This window comes from Clinocottus analis, unplaced genomic scaffold (genome assembly GCF_023055335.1).
Source record: "Clinocottus analis isolate CAN_PGR_092001 unplaced genomic scaffold, fCliAna1.0.p SCAF_22, whole genome shotgun sequence".
Taxonomy (NCBI): Eukaryota; Metazoa; Chordata; class Actinopteri; order Perciformes; family Cottidae; genus Clinocottus; species Clinocottus analis.
This window is the reverse complement of record NW_027175954.1, coordinates 11,481,881-11,504,841: the sequence shown is the minus strand read 5'-3', so window position 1 is coordinate 11,504,841 and position 22,961 is coordinate 11,481,881. Positions and strand designations below refer to the sequence as shown.

Genomic DNA, 22,961 nt, shown 5'->3' with positions numbered 1-22,961 from the left:
AGCGTGCTGTTGCTCGGCTCATCGAGAGATCAGTCAGCTAAAAATGTTGAGAATTACGATCCGGGCGGACGTGGGAGCCCTTTGGGTGTTATTCTGCATCACCTATTCCCAGTTCTTGACCGTATCCTCGGATGACATAGTGGTGGCATGCGGCGGGTTCGTGAAATCCGACGTTGAGATCAATTACTCCCTGATCGAGGTGAGAGCGCAACCCCCCTCCGACTGGCTCGCGGCTAGCTAGCTAGCTAGCAGTTAGCGCGCTGGTTCCTCGTAGTGAGCTGAAGGTTAGGCGGAGGCTGGAGATTTTGTTGAATGGTAGTTTGAATGAAACGACCACAGCAACAGTCTACTTTATCTCGATGTCGTGTTTCTCTTGCTGGCAAACACACATTGGCACAATGTATGAGGCGTTAGTTGCACGTCAATGTAGCTATGTGCTAGTTTGCTGCTGCGGGTGTTTTCTCTGCGCGGTCACGGTCGACTGAAACTCTGTCATTTTACATTATATTAACGTTGTTGTACCTTGTTTGTGTTGAACGCTGTTCACTCTTGTACCTTAACCTCGTGTGTTTGAGAGGAGTACGTTAAATACTCGCCAACAGTCCTAATCCCTGCTCATTCACAGGTTCCATCGGATTAGCCATTTGGATAATTAGTGACATTAACTAAATCCCAGATAGACTGCTGCGTTTGTGAATGACAGCTGATACTAATTACTCGGCGTAGTATTAGCGTAAAAGCAACAGAGGCTGTATCCACATCAGCTACGGTTTAGTGCTCGGAACAATGTAATGATCAGTTTATGTCTTCTTTCACCATCAGATCAAACTGTACACCAAACAAGGTTCCTTGAAATATCAAACGGATTGTGCTCCAATAAATGGCTACTTCATGATCCCTCTCTATGACAAGGTATGAGATTCACCCCGTTGAGAATTTTCAACTCTTTTTGTTTTCTCCGACTAATGATTGTAATCTTTCGACTGTGTCTCTTATACACAGGGAGACTTTGTTTTGAAGATTGAGCCACCTTTCGGGTGGAGCTTTGGTAAGATTATAGTATGGCTCAGCCCCAAGTACATGCTGCACCCCCACAATTTACCACAACAGCTGTTACCAAATGCGACAAGGTTGTTTGCACTGTCTATGTTCTTGCTTCATCTTTTGATCTGTGATTTATATATATTTTTTCTCTCACCAGAGCCGACCAGCGTTGACCTCCATGTGGATGGAGTGAGTGACATCTGTACAAAAGAAGAAGACATCAACTTTGTTTTCACTGGCTTTTCAGTCTCTGGAGCGGTGAGAATCTTGAAAGATTTCATGCCTCAATAATGGAAATGTGTAGCCTTGAACAACCTCGCTGATGTCATAAATCTCTCTCTCTCTCCTCAGGTTCTGAGTAAAGGCCATCTTCTGGGTCCAGCTGGTGTAGAAGTCAAACTCACCCGAGCAGGAACAGAGGAGAGACTTCAGAGTGTCCTCTCGCAGCCTGGAGGAAAGTAAGTGGCTCTCACCTTTCTTTTTGTTCTGGCTCTACACGTGTTATTCTGTAGTAAGCGTATGTCTCTAAAATTGTTTGCTGTTTCAATGGCTTTCCTTCTTTGGTCTTCCTAAAACAGGTATACCTTTTTAAAAGTACTCCCTGGAAATTATGACATCACAGCTGCCCATCCGTCCTGGACTCTGGAGCAGGTTGGTACCCTCACTTCACTAGACGGTCTAGAAAATGAATGTATCTTACGTGATATCGTCCATGACTTTTTTAAGGAACATTTGCATTTAGTCTGTGTTTTTTTCTGTTTGCTGTGTCCCTTACTGGAGATAGGAAGTCCAAATATGTGGTGGAGCTGTGGAGTCGTATGCTAGCAAACCTTCCTGCAAACCTAACATTTTAAACTTCGGTATCTTCTTTACTCTTGGCACGTAGAGATGTTTTTGTCTTTTTTTTAGGGCAACACTGGGGATAATTTCCGGGAGGTGGCACGTTTAACATTTAGACTGCTCGTTGATCAAATTACTTTGCAAGACATTTTCCTCATGGTCACATTTTTCTTTACCATCTGTCATTTCTACCAAAATATTACCCACATTCTCGAACAGATTGTTATGTTTGTTATTGAGAAGAGAGACCTTAGAACAGACACGCACTATAGAAAGAAAAAAAAAATCCATATTTTTGTTCAGAATAATAACTGAATACACAGTATTGCTGACATGCATGATGTTCAGCAGGTTTATAACTAATGATCTTCAGCAGTAATCTCACTGCTCCTAACAGGGACATTATTCCCGTCCTCCCGTTAACTTCCATGGTGACCTTTTCCGTCTTCCTTCAGAGCACCACCTCAGTGCTCGTGTCCAATGCCAACGCCCCGGCTGTTGAACATCTGGTTGTCGGAGGCTACGATGTCTCGGGGGAAGTCCGCAGTGATGGGGAGCCCATGAAAGAGGTCACCTTCCTGCTGTACTCGGCCACAGTCAAGAAAGAGGTAAACCAACGTTATTTAATGTTTTTGGAAACAGTGAGGAGCCAAACTGGATAATGATTTCTTTCGGTTAGTCTCACCTATTCTGCATTATTTGCTGGAAGTCGGTATACTTCCATTTTAGATGTAGTTTATTCCTGGAATATCATGGAATTTTGTATGAATTATAAACCCAAAACTAATGTATTGCTTCATATTTATCCATGTGTGTTCAGGTCATTGGGGGCTGTAACACGTCTCCAGTGGAGGGGGCAGATTCTGGGGACAGCTCCCTGGTCTACCTGTGCAGCGCTTTATCTAGGGAAGATGGGACCTTCGTCTTCCCCTCACTGGCCAGCGGAGACTACACCGTGGTAAGCTTTGTGCAAAAAGCAGAAGAAGGCTATCACCATTTCTAATCTCAGTTAAAGCTGTCATGCTTAAGATTCCACTCCTGGTTGATTTGGTGACCTGTGCGGGAACTTTTAACTGAATTTTCTTGCAGAGAAGTTGGAGCTGTGCAGTTTGTTGGATGCAGCTTTTTATCCAACTGCTCACTGTGGCTGTTCCCTCTTGTTCCACTACTCTCAGGAATATTTAAAACAGATTGGCTGGGACAAATTCTAAAATATTTAGATTGTAACAAATTGGTCTCATGCTGAAAAGCCGACATCACAGAGATTGGCTTTTGGCATAATAAGCATGTTGACTGTACGTCATGCTGTAATCGAGTACAGTCATGGTAAACTCGGCCACTACCACTAAAAACTACCATATCGTACGATAATCACTGAATGCAAGGAAATTAAGTGGGTATTGCAGGACAATGTACAAGCAGTTAGATTTAATATTTCTTGTGAATGGATTATTTCTGCCAACAATTCTACTTTTGTGAACTCCTTCCCTTCAGGTGCCCTTCTACCGGGGAGAAAGGATCACGTTTGACGTAGCTCCTTCTAGGATGAATTTCAATGTGGAACACAACAGTTTGAAACTGGAGGTAAAGAATACAATTATGTCCCAATACTAGTTTTAGTTTATTAAAACACACATCATGTAAACACATTTTATCCACGGTACTGCTTTTTGTTACGTAATGCTTTTTCTTCTGCTTTTCACGCAGCCCATCTTCCGCGTCATGGGCTTCTCTGTGACAGGCCGAGTTCTCAACAGTTTGGATGGGGAGGGTGTCCCCGATGCCACAGTGTCCATCAACAACCAGATCAAAGGTAGCCATACTAGAAGACTCCATGCTTTAAAGCAACAAAAATATCTAACTATTTTGAGGAAATGCTGATTTGAATAAAAATGTAATACATTAATTGTGTGTATTCATTGTTTCATATGTAAACACACTTTGCTGTTTGGTCTTCAGTCATCAGCAAGGAAGACGGTTCTTTCCGGTTGGAGAACATGACGGCCGGTACATACACCATTCGGGTCAGCAAGGAGCTCATGCTCTTTGAGTCAATCACAGTGAAGATCGCCCCCAACACACCCCAACTTCCTGACATCATCACAGCTGGGTACGTCTGGCCTGAAGACATTTTCACAAATAAATCAAATTCTTACATTATAAATGCTTTTAAATTAATTAGAACACATCAGCCTCAGTGCGCTCAGCTTGTTTTTTTTTCATGTAGCCACATTGCTAATTAGCTTGATCTAAACTCTTTTGTTGGTCCCGCACAGGTTCAGTGTGTGTGGCCAGATCTCCATCAGCCGCTTGCCTGAGGGCATGAAGCAGCAGGGCCGCTACAAGGTCTCTCTGACACACCCAGGCCAGGACAAGGCCTCCAGCAGGACCATCGACTCCGACCCTCAGGGGGCCTTCTGCTTCCAGGCCAAACCTGGAGACTACAGTGTCCATGTAAGACTGGCAGCATTTAGTTTGTGATGCCTCTGTGCTGGCGACAGCCGTGAGCTGTGGCCTAAAGTTTTTAGGTTGTCAGTCTGAAATTCTAATTCACTAATTTGATGAGAATATATTTTCAAAATGACTTTTGATAAGCCCACAGTTTCATTTACTAATTTAATGAACAAGTAGCAGCCCGTCAGCTCTTGATTTTCAGATTGCTGATTTTTGTCTGTTTGCTTTTAACAAGGTAGCTTTGGTTGTATTTCACTGTATTCAGGTAACGCTCCCCGAGTCGGATGTAAAGGCGGGCCTCGCTCTGCAGCCTCAGGCCCTGGAGGTCTCCCTTGTGGACCGGCCCCTCACAGACCTACTTTTCACCCAATTCATGGCTTCTGTCTCTGGAAAGGTCTACTGTTTAGGTGACCTGATAATTTGTACTTAATTTGTTTCTATAATAGTAATGGTCTGAAATATGTCTTCAACCCGTAAAATATTACATTCTTGTTGACCTCCAGCATCCTGTGATGACCTGTCGGTAACCCTGCAGCCAGTGAGTCGCCAGGGAGAGAGGAAGATGGTGGCTTTGTCTGGCAGCAGTGACATCCTCAGCTTCTCCTTTGATGATGTTTTACCAGGGAAATACAAAGGTCAGGACTCACTACCAATAACACTTCCCATCTTTAATAATTGCACTAATAGTAATTATGATATCATTCCTTGCAACAACTCAGGGGTTTAAACACAATTAAGAATTGGAAACTGGTGGTTGTGAGGAGTTCAATATTTAAGGAGAGAACAAATGCAAAGTCAGCATCCAAGTTTTAACTCAGAGAAATGAAACTGACCATTGTTTATGAACTGATTCCTCCATCCTATTCATTTTCTATTCAGAATACTTATGACTCTTTGAGGATTGGGTGGAAATCCATTAGTAATTAGCAGCTTCTGATCATGAATGATATTTAGCACCAGCTTTCAGGACGCTCAATTATTCAACCAGTGTTTCTGTCGCTTCTGGTGTGACATCCATCTCACCCGTTGTTCAATACACACAATCTGTGTGGTGCCTGTTAGCTATCTGCACACACAGCATCTTTTAAGGAATGTTTACTCAGCTCTTATTGTTACCAGACCCACACACTTAAGGAAGTTTACTTTTGATGATGAGATAACAACAAAATCTTGTTATAATGATAATTATAAGATAAGCCTCGACCTGAAGTGATCACGGCTTCAGAGGGTTTTCCTCCTCGGCTGCTGTGACAGAGTTAATCCTTTTTAACAAACATGCACATCTGTTATGTGACTCTGCGTCTGTTTGTTAATTATTTGTTGTTTCCTCTTGTGCTTTCTCTCGTCAGTGAGTATTCCTCACGAGGAGTGGTGCTGGAAGCATAAGTCTATGGAAGTGGAGGTGCTGGACTCTGACGTTTTGGGGGTGGAGTTCAGACAGATTGGCTACATCTTGCGCTGCTCTCTGTCCCATGCCATTACTTTGGTGAGTAAGCAGTACCTAGTTTGCCTTGTGTTAGTTGTCACAATTGTTCTTCTGATTGTAACTGAATGTTTTTTTACTGTACAGGAGTTCTTCCAAGATGGCAGCAAACCTGAGAACGTTGGCGTATACAACCTCTCTAAGGGAGTCAACCGCTTCTGCCTTTCCAAACCTGGTGAGGACGGTCATTGTCCTGACCTCTCATGCGCTAAACATAGCATGAGTTAGCATATCAAGACCAAAACAATATCAGTGCATCAAGTGTCCCCTTGTGTCCCACTTAGAGTACAGTGTCAGGCTTACCTACAAAACTTGAGCAAAGTAATTAACCAACTAAAATCTGCTTGTCCAGGTGTTTACAAAGTCACCCCTCGCTCCTGCCACCAGTTTGAGCAGGACTTCTACACCTACGATACGTAAGTATTGAGATGTTGTTTCCATTTCTGTCTGGGTTAAAAAAGGGGTTTCCACTCTCTGCAGTTCCACTAAGTGCCAATTGTTAACCTGTGTCCAACAGCTCGGCCCCCAGTATCCTGACACTCACCGCAGTGCGGCATCACATGACTGGGCTCATCACCACCGACAAGATCCTAGATGTCACAGTTACTATCAAGTAATGACTCAACATGGTTACGCTGCAGTATGCTGTGTGCTGGTATCAGCTGCTGGTCATCCTCCTGCAAATGTCCAGCTCGTGTTTTTTGTTTCCTCCCTCGCTCAGATCATCTATTGAGAGTGAGCCGGCGCTGGTGCTGGGTCCCCTGCGGAGTCTGGAGGAGCAGAGGCAGGAACAGCAACTGCAAGAGATTCAACTGCGCCGCCAGGAACGAGAGCGCCGCGCTGCTGAAGAGGACAGCGGTGCCAGAGACGATAGCCCTCCAATCCAAGAGAAGGCTGATGAACTGGCCGGCCCCTTCCACTACGAGTTCTCTTACTGGGCCAGGTCAGTTGTACTGCTTTTTTTTGTTTATTCTTCTTGGTCTTCACTACATGGACAAGGGGGGATGGCAATCGTGTCAAAGGAAACGGGCCTCTTGCTTCCTACTAAGTGCTCAATGTCTTACAGCATTGCTCAGTGGAATGAGCAGTTTTTGTTTCAGTTTTTCCACAAAATGTCTCTCTTAAATGATACCACAATGTTCTTAAACACATGAATGTGTTTGTTTCTGGGTTCCATCAGGTTTGTGTAGTAGATTTCTCCGATACCAATTCACCAAGTAACGTGTACCACGTAACCTTACATCGACGTGTCCATGGCTTACAGATGTAGCTGCCACAACCAATAAAATTGAAACAGCCTGGCCAGCTTCTAAAAGATATCCTGCAAAGAGCCTGTGACTTTGCCTGACACCTGTCCCTTCATCGTGAAAAAAATGTAGCCCAAAAAAAAGAGTATAGTATCTATACACTATTCTTGTGGAAGGAACTCTTGCACTATGCGAGGTCTCACAAATTATGGTTCAAGGTCAGTTAGGAGTGACTTGTCCCTCTCAATGACCATACTCTGACTTGAAAAGACTGAACGACTGATGCAAATCTTCCTTAACCACATCCCTGATGGCCTCCTGGGGTCCACTAAGAGGATCCTGTAACATTACAATCTCACTCTAAGGGAATGCATAGACGAAACCACTTGGCCAGGCATTGGCAACAGTATCCATCCCAAGTGAGACACTGGTGTCCACCAAGGAGAACCACTATAAATTGGACACTCTGAAGTGAATATGTCCACTTGGGTCTGCCAAATCCACTGCACTTCTCAATTCCCCAGAGAGGCATCTGGCGCTGAGTTTGCTTTGCCTGGGAGATGCATCGCCCTCAGGGATGCTAATTGTGGATGAGCCTCTTGAGCTCTAAGGGACTTCAGTGACTTGATCCCTTCTTGATGGTTCATGTGAAACAGCTGAGGTATTGTCTGTCTTAATGAGCACATGTGTGTCCTTGATAGAGGGAAAAGGCCTCAGCCCCAAGTACATGCTGCAGAGGACATTGATGTGCTTGTCCTCTCTGAGGGCTCCTTCCAAGACCCCATGTACCACATTTTCTTGAGCACTGAACTCAAGGATTTGCCTGCAGTCATCAGCTATAGACTATGCTATGCAGTGTCTTTGCTAGGTTTACAGCTTTAGGGGGCGGCGGGCCTCGACGACACCGACAATGACACAAACATCAAAAGCATTACTTTTTCTCTAAATAACATAATTTTGTGACATCTGTGCTTTTAAAAATAACAGAATAATGGACAATAACAATAACTTTCAATTTAACCAAATTGCCCCGTCAGACCACAAAAAAAGAAAAAAAATTGCAACAAATTGGAACAACGCCGTGCGCGATACAGAGAGGAGAAGTGTTTACACGCGACCACGTAGAGACAGAAATGACAAGCTGTCGTGTAGATCCCGTCAATAAAACTCTTGTTTTATGCTATGGCTGCATCATTGCGCAATGGGCGAGGGAAAACCAGAGAGGGAATTTCAAATTGGAGTCATTCAGGCCACAGTATCTCAACACACTAACACTGTGGCCCGGGACAGCGGGATTTGTCCTCCAGTGCCTCATTAGGAAAGAGGACCAGTGAGGCAATACACTTGTCCACCGGAGGCATGTGAACTGGATGTGCTGAGCAGAGCTGCTCCAAAAAAAGCAGATGAGGGAAGAACATCAAAAGGCGGGGCTGCAGGAACAGTAATTCAGTCAGGACGCAAATCTGAACCTCCAACAGATGTTTACCTGCCCGCCTACTCGCCTAAATTACAGTGTAGACAAGTAATTCAAGTAGGGAGTGTGGCTGACCTTGGTAAGCGATCAGAACCTCAAACTATGATCACAGCAGCTAATTAAGACCAACCGTACTGTACGCTCCAAGATGGCTCAAGGCCAGAATATCCAGACGCCAGCTGTGGGCTCACCACCAGAAAGGAGATCTCGACCTGTGTGGACAGAGTGGAGTCATACCCACTTTGTTTACTGCCACTCATAGTCGGGAAGGAATGAGATGGAACTCCTAACACTTTGTAACCTCATTATTAGTAATAATAGCATCATGTTGGGGAGTCTTGCTTCGTCTTGAACTCATGTGATGATGCAATTAGGTAATCAGACTGTATCACTGCACAGGGCGGGAGAGAAGATCACAGTGACGCCCTCATCGAAGGAACTGCTCTTCTACCCTCCTGAGGTAGAGGCCACTATCACTGGAGGTAAACGCACACACACGCGCGCACACACACACACATTCTGTAGTCTTAACAAACTTGCTGTGGTTCCATCTGTATGGGTTGCATGGAATTGGAACAGATAACTAATGTTTGAACTCTGTGAACTAAAAAAGTAGTTTTTCTCTCGACAGAGTCGTGTCCAGGTCGGCTGGTGGACATCGCAGGGCGTGCGGGTCTCTTCCTGGAGGGCAAGGTGTCACCAGAGCTGCAGGGTGTTGAGATCTCCATCACTGAAAGAGGAGCTGCTGCTCCACTCATTACTGTAGGCACTAATGAGATGGGAGCATACCGGTATGAGAACCCAGCGCTTTACACAAGAGATAAAAACCAGAGGGGGACTGTTACAGTGTTTACAACACAAAGAGCTGGACACAGCTTTCCTATAATTCTTGAGCCTAAATGTTTTGTCTTTCTGAAAGGAAACTGAGTCCATATATTAGGGTTCTGCTTGAAGTTTGTGCTTAACAAGACATTAATATTCAAAGGTGCCAAAAGAAGTGTAGCATCAACTGCGGTGTGTGGAGCCTCGTTGAAACCCTGGCAGTGACATAGTTTGCTGTTCAAGCCCAGAGAGTTAAAAAGTCCCTGTTAGTGCAGGTCAGCCAAATAGATAATTAAATGACCATCTGTACCTGAGAGAGCAACCAGTTTGTGCAGTTTGTTTTAAAAGGACCTGAGGCTAAACACATAACAGGAGCATGGCTGAGAGCGTTTAGTCCATGAAGCGCTGCATCTGTGTGTCTGTGGCGTGAAAACCACACTGAGGTTTTCAACTGGCCCTGCTTGTTGAAGCTTTCACAGATGTTCTTCTTCAGTGGTCAAACACTGGAGATGATCAGCTTGTAGCCATGATTGAGCACACAGACATGCTTGTTATTGAATTACCACAAACAACAAGCTTCATCTTGTACATATTGTTTAATGTATATATGTCCTGCACTTTCTGAGGATCTTTAATTGAGCATAATTCCATTGAGAAATCATCTAATAGTTAAATTCCTAGAGAATTGGGATATTTCCACTTCTTACTTAAGGATTTTTTTTTACCAAACCAGAGTTGCTGATTGTTAAAAGACAAACCAAGAATTGTGTTTTACGATGCTTTAACAAGGCAATCAAGCCTGCCTTGGTTTGTTGTAAGAGAGAAACTTGAATTTGGAAGGTCAAAGATTTTAATGCTTACTTTACGCGTAAGAATATTTTCTTGGATGTTTTGTGAGTTTATTGTGGTATTATGAGTATGATACAGTATGCATCCTGCAGACATGCTGTCCTAACCTCTGTTTGGCCCCTCCCCTTCCCTCAGCGTGGGTCCACTCCACAGCGACCGACAGTACAACATCAGTGCCAGTAAAGAAGGTTTTGTCCTCAGTCCTGTGGAGGGAACCCAGGGAGATTTCAAGGCGTTTGCGCTGGCTGGTGTCACCTTCAAGGTACAATGTGACCAAAACTGACTGCCATACATATTTCATCTCAGTATTCACAAGCCTCTTCTACCTAAGCACTACTTTAGTTGACACACATGAGATCTAAAACCCTTTCTCTGCCTCTCTTTCCCTCAATGCTTTAGATTAAAACAGAGGATGGTCTTCCCCTATCAGGCGTCCTCCTGTCTCTCAGTGGAGGACAGTTTCGCTCCAATCTGTTGACTCAGGACACCGGCCTGCTCACTTTTAATAACCTGGTACGGATCCAACAATTAAATAATGAATTATTTCATTTCTGTGGTGTTGGGATGTTCTACCTAATGTGTATATGTTATGCTTCCCATTTATTAAAATAACTGCTTTTCTGCCCTCAGAGCCCTGGTCAGTATTACTTTAAACCCATGATGAAGGAGTTTCGCTTTGAGCCGGTGTCTCAGATGATAACAGTGGAGGAAGGTCAAAACCTCAGTATTGACATAACTGGCATCAAGACTGCTTACAGGTAAACACATGTTTACTTTGATGCTGTTTTAAGGGATCTATCGCTTAAAAATGTCCACAGACCGTAAGTCTGATCGATGTCATGGTCTTTCACTGTGTGCCCCAGCTGCTACGGAGCAGTGCAGTCTCTGAGTGGGGACCCAGAGAGGGACGTGGCGGTGGAGGCGTTGGGGCAGGGAGAGTGCAGCCTGTACAGCGAGGACACCGTCACCGATGAGGAGGGTCGCTTCAGACTCAGGGGTCTGTTGGTGAGTGTACCAGGACAGGGTTAAAGGTCAAAGTTGAAGCAGCACTTTAGCCGGCATAACAGACCCGTTCATAGAGAGCATATTGATTGGCTAAAACGCTCCACTTTTACTGTACCGTATCCGCCTTTTTACCCTACACTTCATATGGCCTAATGAAAATATTGTTTCCTTGCAGCCCAGTTGCAAATATCTAATTCAGCTGCGACCGGAAGGCAACGACCACATAGAGAGGGCCTTACCACAACACAGAGCTGTGGAGGTAAGAAGCAAAGTTCTTACAGGTTCACTTGTTCCACATGTCGGGTTTATATGACTGGTTGTAATATTAACAGACAGGATTTTACAGCTCTCATCAAGTCATCACTGCAGCAATTATTTTATTTATGTATTCATTTTCAAGAGAGTAGAACAGTTGAAATACTCTGTTTATTGTTACAACCCCAACAGAAGCTCCATATAGTAGCTGACCTGGAGCTTATTATATCAGATGATCTTCATCAAGAGGTGGATTTTGTCTAATTGCCATGGAATAGTAGATTTTAACTTCAAGGTCTTCTCACTGCTGAAAAGTTGAGCACCAATGTTCATCTGGGCATCTCAATTTGCTGATGAATTTCATGAGATATGATCAAAAGCTACTAATCGGACATTTTTTGAAAGGTTTTTTTTACCTCTACTTAAATAGCGCTCTTAATCCTCCAGGCCAACCAGTAACAACATGTTCAATGTCATACAGTGTTTTTCCACTGAAAGCTGGACAGGACGGTATGAAAAGGTCTGTAATTGAATTGTTAATATAATGGTGGGAACGCTGTGGTTATAAGTTATCTGCAGCCTCATCATATGGGTCCTTTCTCTATGCAGAACAAAAGCAGCGGTAATCCCATTGCACTTTTAAACCTCTTGGTTCATCATTTTAACTTGTCTGAAAAGTGCAGGCTTCCTAATCTCTCGGGCAAGGCTGGAAATGCCTTTAATTCCACTTAATTCTCTGTTATTATCACAGCGAGTGAATTGTACGAAGCGTTATATTCACACTTCACATTTGGAGTGAGCTTCAACGTTGTATCTGCACATTGAGCTCCGTGTTCCCTTTCAGGTCGGCAGTAGTGACATTGAAGGGGTCAACATCCTGGCCTTCAGGCAAATCAACCAGTTTGACCTCAGTGGAAATGTCCACACGTCCCCTGAACATCTCGCAACACTATCGGTAGGACTACTTGTCTTAAATTATCCCTACTGTCCACTTTGGTCCTTTTTTTTATTAAACTTTTTCCTCACCTTCTTTTGTCCAGGTGAAGCTTTACAAAAGTGACAATCTGGACAACCCAATCAACAGCGTCTCTCTGGGACAGTCCCTCTTCTTCAACTTCCCTCCCTTGGACAGAGATGGAGAGGTATGCTGCTCTCCTTATTAAAAAACAATGTTGTAAGCCCAAACTACTGAAAATTGTTTCTCAGTCCTAAAACTTAAAGTCAGATTGTCTCGTCCACATTACTTCTCCTTAATGTTGATCCAATTGTATATTTCGCTTCTTTTATAGACCGTGCATCTAAAGTTGCCTTCCTCTCTCTTCTCCAGAGCTATGTGCTGATGCTGTACTCCACGCTGTCGCGCTCCCAGTTTGACTTCACTCTGCCACAAGTCACATTCACCTCCAACGGCTACCACAAGCACATCACACTCACCTTCAACCCCTCTGTAAGATGCTTCTTTCTAGCCCGCGGTTTAACCGGACGAATATTTCAATGAGTTTTTTTTGTTCAAGGATATTATTTTGTTTTTAACGCTAAATTGCAGACATATTTCTTTCATCATTGTCTCATCTCAGGTTGTGTGTCAATGTGTGTGCTTTCTCACAGCGTAAAGTGCCTGACCAGGATGTTGCCCAGGGATCCTACATAGCTCTGCCCCTCACTCTGCTGCTCCTGTTGGCAGCATACAACCACGAGAAGGTACACGATCACCTCCATCTGCTGCAGACAATGTGTTTGAAGATCATTTCCTGATCGACCGTTGATTTTCTGAATGGATTTAGTTGCAATAAATCACACTGGAATTTAGCTGCATCATACCCAGGCCTACAATTTGTAATGACACCAAGAAGAATGCCTGATTTTTATAATCTGTGCTATTTCACAAAATCCCTTTTCGGAGAGTTTCTTGATATTTCTGTTTTGCAGGTGATCCCCCTCCTCTTACAGCTGGTGAACCGCATCCAGGGAGTGAGGAGCATGGCCCAGGTCAGCGGGGACAACGCTGCTCTGGATGAAGCCAAACGCCAGGCTAAGAGACCGAAGGCCAGACGTACATGAGGACACAACCACGGCTCACCTCAGACCACATCTTTGGACATTAAATAGTACACTTGCAGCCATGGTGACCACCTCACTGATCACTGCGAGGTTAGCTCCTTGAGTAGATTCACTAAATAAAACTCTTAATGTTTGGAGCGGTTGCTCGTGAGCTGTTTAGTGCACTGAGATGTGATTTCAGAGTGAAGCCCAACACGAACCACTCGACGCGCATTACCACCACCTCATCAGCTGATCAGATTCACTGGACTGAGCTGACATTTTACAGGTTGCTTTCTTCTGTTTGTTTTTTTTTAGAACTCCAGAACTGTCATTGTTTCAGAAAATTGTTAATATTTGTGATAGAATATGAGCCATTTTTATACCTTTGTAATTTATCTAAGTCAACAAAAGTCTTTTGCTTGTGTTTTAAAAGCACTTGAATGCTTTTGATATCAGTTCTAACATAAATCAGCACTGTGAGGCACCGGGGATGATCATGTGTCTCACCAGCGTTTGGGTCAATTGAAAAAATAGAGAAAAATAATTTGTCAGAATTTGTGAAAGATTCAATCATAATTTCTAGTATTGGATATTTAAAATATAAAGTTCAATTAAAATGATTACTGTGAAATCAAATGAGGATCAATAACATTTTGAACTTGTGAAATGATCAGAAATATTTGTTTTGTATTAACGGTCGCATGAGTAATTTGTAAATATAAATTTGTAATGAATATTATATTTCTTTTTAAACTTCATTTCACAAACTCCAAATCTTTTTGACCCAGTAGATTTGATAGTAAACTGAATTGACGCTTGAATGCCATCACAAACGTGGGAACAATATGACTGAAAGACAGCCAACGTTGTTGACAAGCTAAAAAATGCTTTGTCAGTGTCGAACATGTCATATGACACCAATGAGTTACTGCAATGTACTCCTGATGGTACTTTATAAGCTGTTAAGTGTGACGCAAGATTGACTTCCTGTCAGTTTCAACTTAAACAACTGGGGGTTGATAGGATGCTGGAAAGTTTGAGTTTGGTTTAAATACTGTGTGAGAAGAAATTTAGTTTTTTGTTGTTGTGGGGAGGGGGGCGGAGAGAGGGGGTGGGGGGGATAGGAGATACCAGTTGATTAATTTATTAACATGTTTAATCAGAAGTGAATGATAACTTAGTTTCTATGCTAAGGAATATCCTTCAGAAGTGTTTATTTTAAGATATTCTATCAGATGAAGTTTGTGACAAGTTAGCAGCATTAGATTTAAGAAGACTGACATCCATACAAGTAAAACTAAATTAGAATATCTACAAAGGGTCTGTCATGACTTTAGAAAGATAAGGCCGAATAGTCATTTCATAAGCTCCTTGTCTTCCCACTGAGCTGTGTGATGCCCTGTGAAAACTATGGACCCCAATTATTTCTCTGTATTTAATTTATCTTCTCTCAGTTGTGGCTGACTTTTGATGAAAAGGCCACTGAGTTAAGAAATATTCCAATAAATCTATATTTAGTGGGAGTTTGGTTTGGGTGGGAGGATGAAAAGGTGGGGTGTAATTGTCATTTGGTCAGAATCTGTATGAAAACAAGTTGTTGAGAAAATTAATAAAGTTTGACTGGAAGGAAATTGACTTGACTGTTTTATGGTTTCTCCTCTAGTGTGAGACTGTGAGACTTTGTTGTGTGACTGTGTGAGACTGTTGTGTGTGAGACTGGTGTGGGATTATGTTGTGAGACTGACTGTGTTGTGTATGAAACCGTATTGTGAGACTTTGTTGTGAGACTGTGTGTGACTGTATTGTGTGTCTGTGTGAGACTGTCGTGTGACTGTGTTGTGTGTGTGTGACTGTTGGTGGTGTGGGGCCAGTGGTGTGGTGGGTGAATCTCTGAGGAGGAACTTCCTCTTTAGCCCAATGGCTTAAAAATGTATGTGGGGTTTCAAAGTGTTGACTGCAAAAAATAATTCGAATACAGAATTTTCTGACTAGCTTCCATTGTCTGGCGTTAGGGTGCTAAAATATCATCAGTCGTTTGTACCACCAATAAATGTGCTGGTGTCACCGACTTGGAGGTCACGAGGCGGGTTGAGTCGGCGTCCATTGTTTATTTCAATAGTATTAGTCTGACATACAGTCGTTGACTACTGAAGTTGTCCAAGTAGGAAACCAGCCTGTTAACACAAGAGATGGTAACAGAAAGCTAACACAGGAGGAAGGTTACATAACTGATTCAAGAAAATGAAAAATAATTGCAATAAAGTGCTTGAGGCCCCACGTCCAGGTTGTCGTCTCCTCCACTATTCTTGTCCATCATAGAGGGTCAGAGACCAGCGAAGCAGCAGGTTAACCTGGATTGGAGCGGGCCTTGAGCTCTCAGCGCCACTTCAGTGGTCAGCAGTGTGACCTCACACCAAGAAGGCGAGGGTTCGATTCCCGGATCCTGAGCATTTCTCATTTGGTGTGTTGTCTAATGTGGCGACATGTAAGGGATCACTCCGGGGTTCTCCGGTTTCTCCCTCATTCAGTGTATATACAATCTAATAAATGATTCAATAAAATGATAAGATAGATACAAAATACCCAAGACAAACTATTTCAAAGACTTCTTCCTGAAACCAGACTGTGTGTCTTGACTGGGTTAACTGGTTTGAGGTTATTGGACATTTGGGAGAGAAACAAAGTTCATCATACTTGTAGCACTGCACGTGACAATGTGGTGTCATCTTTTAGCAAATGAATATCAGTAAATAAAAAGGGAATGAAGTTACAATACTGCCATCATGTGGAGATTGACCAGACAACATCCAACGTTTAAGATTCAAGATGGTTTTACTGTCATATGCACAAATAACAAACGTTATTCTATATCTATACAATGAAAAGCTTATTTTGTTCGGTCCCCCTAACACAGAATTACAATAAACTAACGTAAAAAAATATATACATAAAATAAGGGACAAGATATAAAAGATATAACAGTATTGCACAAAAATATGATAATATGATATTAGTATTGCTACGATAAAATCTGATAATAGTATTGCTCATTGTATCATACATTATGCACTGCTACAACATTGCAATTTGTTGGAAGGTTTACGTGTTGATGGTATTTCGGGAGGACACTCTTGAGGTTGCGATGGTTGAAATCGCCTGGCGACAGCAAACACAGCGTCCCAGTGACGTCCACGCCATGTGCGGTGTAAAGCGTAGTTGGGTGTCTGTTCAGCTCATCTTGTTTTCAGTGCAAGTGATCCAGGTGTCCAGCACGGGGCATTGTGTATGAACCGATTCCTCCATCCTATTCATATTTATATTCAGAATACCCATGACTCTCTGAGGACTGTGTGGAAATCCATTAGTAATTAGCAGCTTCCGATCATAAATGATATTTAGCACCAGCTTTCAGGACGCTCAATTATTCAACCAGTGTTTCTGTCGCTTCTGGTGTGACATCCATCTCCCTCGTTGTTCAATACACACAATCTGTGTGGTGCCTGTTAGCTATCTGCACACACAGCATCTTTTGAGGTATGTTTACTCAGCTCGTATTGTTGCCAGGCCCACGCACTGAAGGAAGTTTACTTTGATGATGAGATAACACGATCTTGTCCATCCATCCATTCATTATCAGCCGCTTATCCGGGGTCGGGTCGCTGTGGCAGAGGGCCCAGCAGGCCGACCCAGGCTTTCCTCTCTCCAGCTCATCCTAAGGTGTTCCCAGGCCAGCTGGGAGATACAATCCCTCCAGCGTGTCCTGGGTCTTCCCCGAGGGTGAATGACAAATGAAATATAAGATGTTTCTAAATTAAACGCAGCTCGAGAAGTTGCAGTCAACATCTTGTCGCTTCGTCACTGTGAGTCACCGACATTTTTCGATGGAAAATGTCTTTTACCTGAATCTTTTTGAAACCCCAAATAACTCCGATCACTTTGAAACTTGATTGCTCTTTCTCGACAAGGTGTCACCAGAGCTGCAGGGTGTTGAGATCTCCATCACTGCAAGAGGAGCTGCTGCTCCACTCATTACTGTAGGCACTAATGAGATGGGAGCATACCGGTATGAGAACCCAGCGCTTTACACAAGAGATAAAAACCAGAGGGGGACTGTTACAGTGTTTACAACACAAAGAGCTGGACACAGCTTTCCTATAATTCTTGAGCTTAAATGTTTTGTCTTTCTGAAAGGAAACACAACATTAGTATTCCAAGGTGCCAAAAGAAGTGTAGCCTCGTTGAAACCCTGGCAGTGACATAGTTTGCTGTTCAAGCCCAGAGAGTTAAAAAGTCCCTGTTAGTGCAGGTCAGCCAAATAGATAATTAAATGACCATCTGTACCTGAGAGAGCAACCAGTTTGTGCAGTTTGTTTTAAAAGGACCTGAGGCTAAACACATAACAGGAGCATGGCTGAGAGCGTTTAGTCCATGACGCGCTGCATCTGTGTGTCTGTGGCGTGAAAACCACATGGAGGTTTTCAACCGGCCCTGCTTGTTGAAGCTTTCACAGATGTTCTTCTTCAGTGGTCAAACACTGGAGATGATCAGCTTGTAGCCATGATTGAGCACACAGACATGCTTCTTATTGAATTACCACAAACAACAAGCTTCATCTTGTACATATTGTTTAATGTATATATGTCCTGCACTTTCTGAGGATATCGCTTTATCTGATGTTCATCTTAAACACATCAATAAATCCAGTAAGAAATCATGGGGAAATATTCTGAACGTCCCTGAGAATCATTTCATTTTTAAATGTTGGGTTTCCACTCCACAGCGACCGACAGTACAACATCAGTGCCAGTAAAGAAGGTTTTGTCCTCAGTCCTGTGGAGGGAACCCAGGGAGATTTCAAGGCGTTTGCGCTGGCTGGTGTCACCTTCAAGGTACAATGTGACCAAAACTGACTGCCATACATATTTCATCTCAGTATTCACCAGCCTCTTTTAAAAGTGTTTCCACTACTTTAGTTGACACTTTTACAATATCTTAGGGTTGCTGTGTTTTGTTCACATTTACTACTTCCAATGATTATGTGGTTTAAAGTGAATATGAAATGATACAATGAAAAGCTGCTGTTCATACCTGTTTTGTTTTCACAAAATACAAGGAAAAAAAAAACGTCTCTCCTTTGCTGTGTGCTGTCAGTGTCATCCTCATATTGCTTTTTAAAAAGGTCTTTAATTAGACTATGAGATCCCGGCACAAATGATCAGTGTTGGTTTTGCTTTCAACCTGTGTGATGAATGGCTTTGAATCTTTTGTACAATGTTCACAACGAGTTTTGTGTCCTTATGTATCCTTCTTTTGTATATCCTGTCTGGAAAAGAAATATAGAGACATTAAACTTACTTGTCAGCCTCATTAAACCCACAATTTCACTGAGCCATGGCTGATTGATTGATTGGCTATTGATTTAGGAGCGACCTAATCTGCAAATGATTATATCAGATCAGATGATCTTCATCAAGAGATGGATTTTCCCTAATTGGCATGGAATAGTGGGCTTTTACTTATATTTCTTGTGAGCACTTCAAGGTCTTCTCACTGCTGAAAAGTTGAGCATCAAAGTTCATCTGGGCATCTCAATTTGCTGATGAATTTTATGATATGATCAAAAGCTTCAGAAAAGCTACTAAATGGACATTATTGAGAGTTTTTTTTTAAAATCTCTACTTAAATAGCGCTCTTAATCCTCCAGGCCAACCAGTAACAACATGTTCAATGTCATACAGTGTTTTTCCACTGAAAGCTGGACAGGACGGTATGAAAAGGTCTGTAATTGAATTGTTAATATAATGGTGGGAACGCTGTGGTTATAAGTTATCTGCAGCCTCATCACATGGGTCCTTTCTCTATGCAGAACAAAAGCAGCGGTAATCCCATTGCACTTTTAAACCTCTTGGTTCATCATTTTAACTTGTCTGAAAAGTGCAGGCTTCCTAATCTCTCGGGCAAGGCTGGAAATGCCTTTAATTCCACTTAATTCTCTGTTATTATCACACCGAGTGAATTGTACGAAGCGTTATATTCACACTTCACATTTGGAGTGAGCTCAAGGTTGTATCTGCACATTGAGCTCCGTGTTCCCTTTCAGGTCGGCAGTAGTGACATTGAAGGGGTCAACATCCTGGCCTTCAGGCAAATCAACCAGTTTGACCTCAGTGGAAATGTCCACACGTCCCCTGAACATCTCGCAACACTATCGGTAGGACTACTTGTCTTAAATTATCCCTACTGTCCACTTTGGTCCTTTTTTATTGAACATTTTCTGCAGCCCTCCTGCAATTCTAACAGCAGGACGGGATAGAATTAACAATGTAGAAGTTGTACTACTTTTTTCTCACCTTCTTTTGTCCAAGTGAAGCTTTATAAAAGTGACATCTGGACAACCCAATCAACAGCGTCTCTCTGGGACAGTCCCTCTTTTTCAACTTCTCTCCCCTGGAGGAAAGATATTCTATCAGATGAAGTTTGTGACAAGTTAGCAGCATTCGATTTAAGAAGACTGACATCCACAGAAGGAAAAATGAATTAGAATATCTACAAAGGGTCTGTCATGACCTTGAGTTAAACTTAGAAAGATAAGGCCGAATAGTAATTTCATAAGCTCCTTGTCTTACCACTGAGCTGTGTAATGCACTGTGAAAACTATGGACCCCAATTATTTCTCTGTATTTAATTCATCTTCTCTCAGTTGTGGCTGACTTTCGCTGAAAGATTAAAAAGGCTGCTGACTATTTACTGAGTTGAAAAATATTCCAATAAATCTATATTCAGTGGGAGTTAATTAGTTTGTTAGCGTGGGAGGGAGGATGAAGAGGTGGGGTGTAATTGTCATTTGGTCAGAATCTGTTTATTCTTTCTGTTGCAATAATAAATAGAGTTTGACGGGAAGGAAATTGACTGGATTGTTTCATGGTTTGCCTCTAGAGGGCAGTGTTAGTTAAGGTGAGAATATTTTCAGAAAGGGGTTCAGACCTGTAAACTCCAGAACTAATATACGATATTCATTATTGATTAAAATAAAATAGATTACTCCGACAACATCAATACATAGTGAATGGGTTTTCTGCTTGGGGTCTCTTCTCCCCAGTAGTTATTAAAAACATTACCATACATTCAGGGTGCAGCCTGGACAAACTGATATTCAGCTAAAATTATCTGATCGTAGTAAAAAAAATCCACTTTACTGATTCTCAGGTGAAATATTACTGTTGTGTAAAGGAAGTGATGAAGGAAGAAAAAAAATGTCTCATCTGTGTGGTTTGAAAGTGTCAAGAGAAAAAAAGAAAGATATTAATAATTTAATCTAGCTTCCATTGTCAGCTCATAATAGACCGGACCCAACATTCATCAATTGTATAACCACAGCAAATTGCATCGCAGCTCGACACAGATCTTGTGTTAGGAGTGTGTTATCCACACTCTTGTGTTTGTGCTAGTTGGAATATAACCGAGTGGTGTCATGAGGTGGGTTGGATCGATCAGAAGACAGTGTTTGTTATGAATAATATTGAAGTAATAGTTCAACTATTGCTATTATACCTGCTACAGTTCCTGAACTGAACTTGCCTATAAAAGATTAAACTGACAAATCATAGCAGTAAAAGCGCAGGTGGAAGTAAGAACATGAGTGACGTCTGCAGTGGCACTTCGGGTCCTGTAATGTGCGTGCTGGCCTACTAGCATGGCTCACAGGGAAATATTTATGGGATGTATAGCATGTAAAGGCACGTGATTACGCCACGTCTTTTCAGCTGTGGCATGTCAGATTTTCTGCTGGTAAAAAAAGGTATATATTTTTCTTACAAGGGGCAGAAATACTCTGGTACATTCACAGCAACACATCTCCGATACACCATTCACTTTTCAAGGTAGTGTTGCTTATGTGTCAGCAAGTTACTGACACATCCCGGCAAAGAGCAACTGGAGTTGTGTTTGTGGCTGCCTGGAGAATGTAAGTTCAATATTATTCTTTTCAAAACTTCTGGCTTACCTTCTATACAGTCTCGTGGCGTGTTGCATAGGTGGTCCAACCACATGACACTCAGGTCCAGCCAATTGGAAGGTTTCTTTTTTTTACTGGACATTTAGAAAATGCCAGATTGTGAGCAGCCCCTCTTCTCTCTTGCAATGTACAGCCAGTGTTTAACTCAAACACATGCCAAGTGTGTTCATCCGTGTCTCTCAGCTGACATGGTTGCTTGCGGGTATTTCAACAAATATGCTGCCCACTCAGACAGTCCAATCAGAACGTCATCTTGTGAAACTAGTCTGATGAACCAAATGTAGTTAAGTGGAGTAGCCTATTCTGTCAGGTAGCAATACCTTTAAAAATTGCTTACTGCTTTTATATTGTAGGTACAATTATGGTTGTGTGTAATATTTTCTTCACTTCTGAAATGGACATTATATAGGTAAGTATGTCATTCTGAGCAAGCAGTTGCTTTCCTTGAAAAACAGCGGCAGCTGTTTAGAAATCCTCAGTTCAAATAAATGCGCTCCTTTGTTTATTTACCCACGCCAATCTTTTACCTCGCCTAAGTTATATGAGCAGATGGATGCATTCCACTAAACGTCACCAGAGAACACGGTTACCCGTGAAACCAAAACACCCGCATTGAACACAGATAGCTGGCTGCTTTGGAAGTTAAGATAAAAACAAATAAATCATTATTCGTCACAAAAAAGCAGTGGTGGAGGAAGTACTGAAGTTTAGTACTTAAGTAAAAGTACAAGTACCCAGGAAAATGAAAGTAAAAGTACTACATCAACAATCCTACTTCAGTAAAAGTAGAAAGTACTTGCTTTTAAATTTACTTCAAGTTTTAAAAGTAAAAGTACTCACAATGGGTTGTCTCTCAATGTCTAGGGCTGTACCATTTTAATAAAGAATACAGATATAGCTGCTGGTAAAACTTGGGCCTCTACAGAAGTCACTACAAGTAATAATTATAAGCAACAACATTTGTTTATTAAAATGTAGTGGAGTAAAATTATAGATACTTCGGAAGCGCATTGCATTCACTGGATAAAAAAAGTAATTAGGCCCCTTTTCTCGTAATTACGACATCCTGATCTCGTAATTACGAGCTCTTTTATAGTAATTACGAGATACTGATCTCGTAATTACGAGAAAAGAAAAAGGAAACGTCTGTAAACCCTTTCTCAGTTGCAATGATGGCGCTATCGCAGTTCGCAGTTAATCTGCTATTATTACCTTCTCGGTTTGAGACACCGAGAAATACTGATGTTTCTGAACAAATGAGGATTGTATTAAATGCATATGTCAACACTGCGCAGGCATCTCAAGCCGTTAGGATTGTTCAGGCGGGGAGCCCAGTCTGACGTGCTGGATGTCGCTCTGTTTCTGCAGGAGCGGTTGAACCAACACGGGATGCTTCATGGATACACATTCATGCTTTTGAAATGCATCCAA

At 42.3% G+C, this 22,961-nt stretch overlaps 1 protein-coding gene across 1 annotated transcript; it reads left to right on the top strand.

Annotated features, from left to right (window-relative positions):
* Positions 1 to 13: 13 nt before the first annotated feature.
* On the top strand, positions 14 to 14,605 carry nomo (nodal modulator). Its single transcript, XM_068588644.1, has 31 exons — positions 14 to 199; positions 823 to 912; positions 1,003 to 1,048; positions 1,202 to 1,302; positions 1,396 to 1,502; positions 1,623 to 1,695; positions 2,340 to 2,492; positions 2,705 to 2,842; positions 3,379 to 3,468; positions 3,592 to 3,697; positions 3,844 to 3,994; positions 4,161 to 4,338; positions 4,604 to 4,745; positions 4,842 to 4,973; positions 5,688 to 5,824; positions 5,909 to 5,996; positions 6,174 to 6,237; positions 6,339 to 6,434; positions 6,543 to 6,764; positions 8,942 to 9,024; positions 9,174 to 9,333; positions 10,349 to 10,475; positions 10,613 to 10,726; positions 10,844 to 10,971; positions 11,077 to 11,218; positions 11,394 to 11,477; positions 12,318 to 12,428; positions 12,514 to 12,615; positions 12,801 to 12,920; positions 13,082 to 13,174; positions 13,403 to 14,605. Exons 1-31 carry the CDS (start codon positions 44 to 46, stop codon positions 13,532 to 13,534), a joined length of 3,666 nt encoding a protein of 1,221 aa, XP_068444745.1. The 5' UTR covers positions 14 to 43; the 3' UTR covers positions 13,535 to 14,605.
* Positions 14,606 to 22,961: the final 8,356 nt, after the last annotated feature.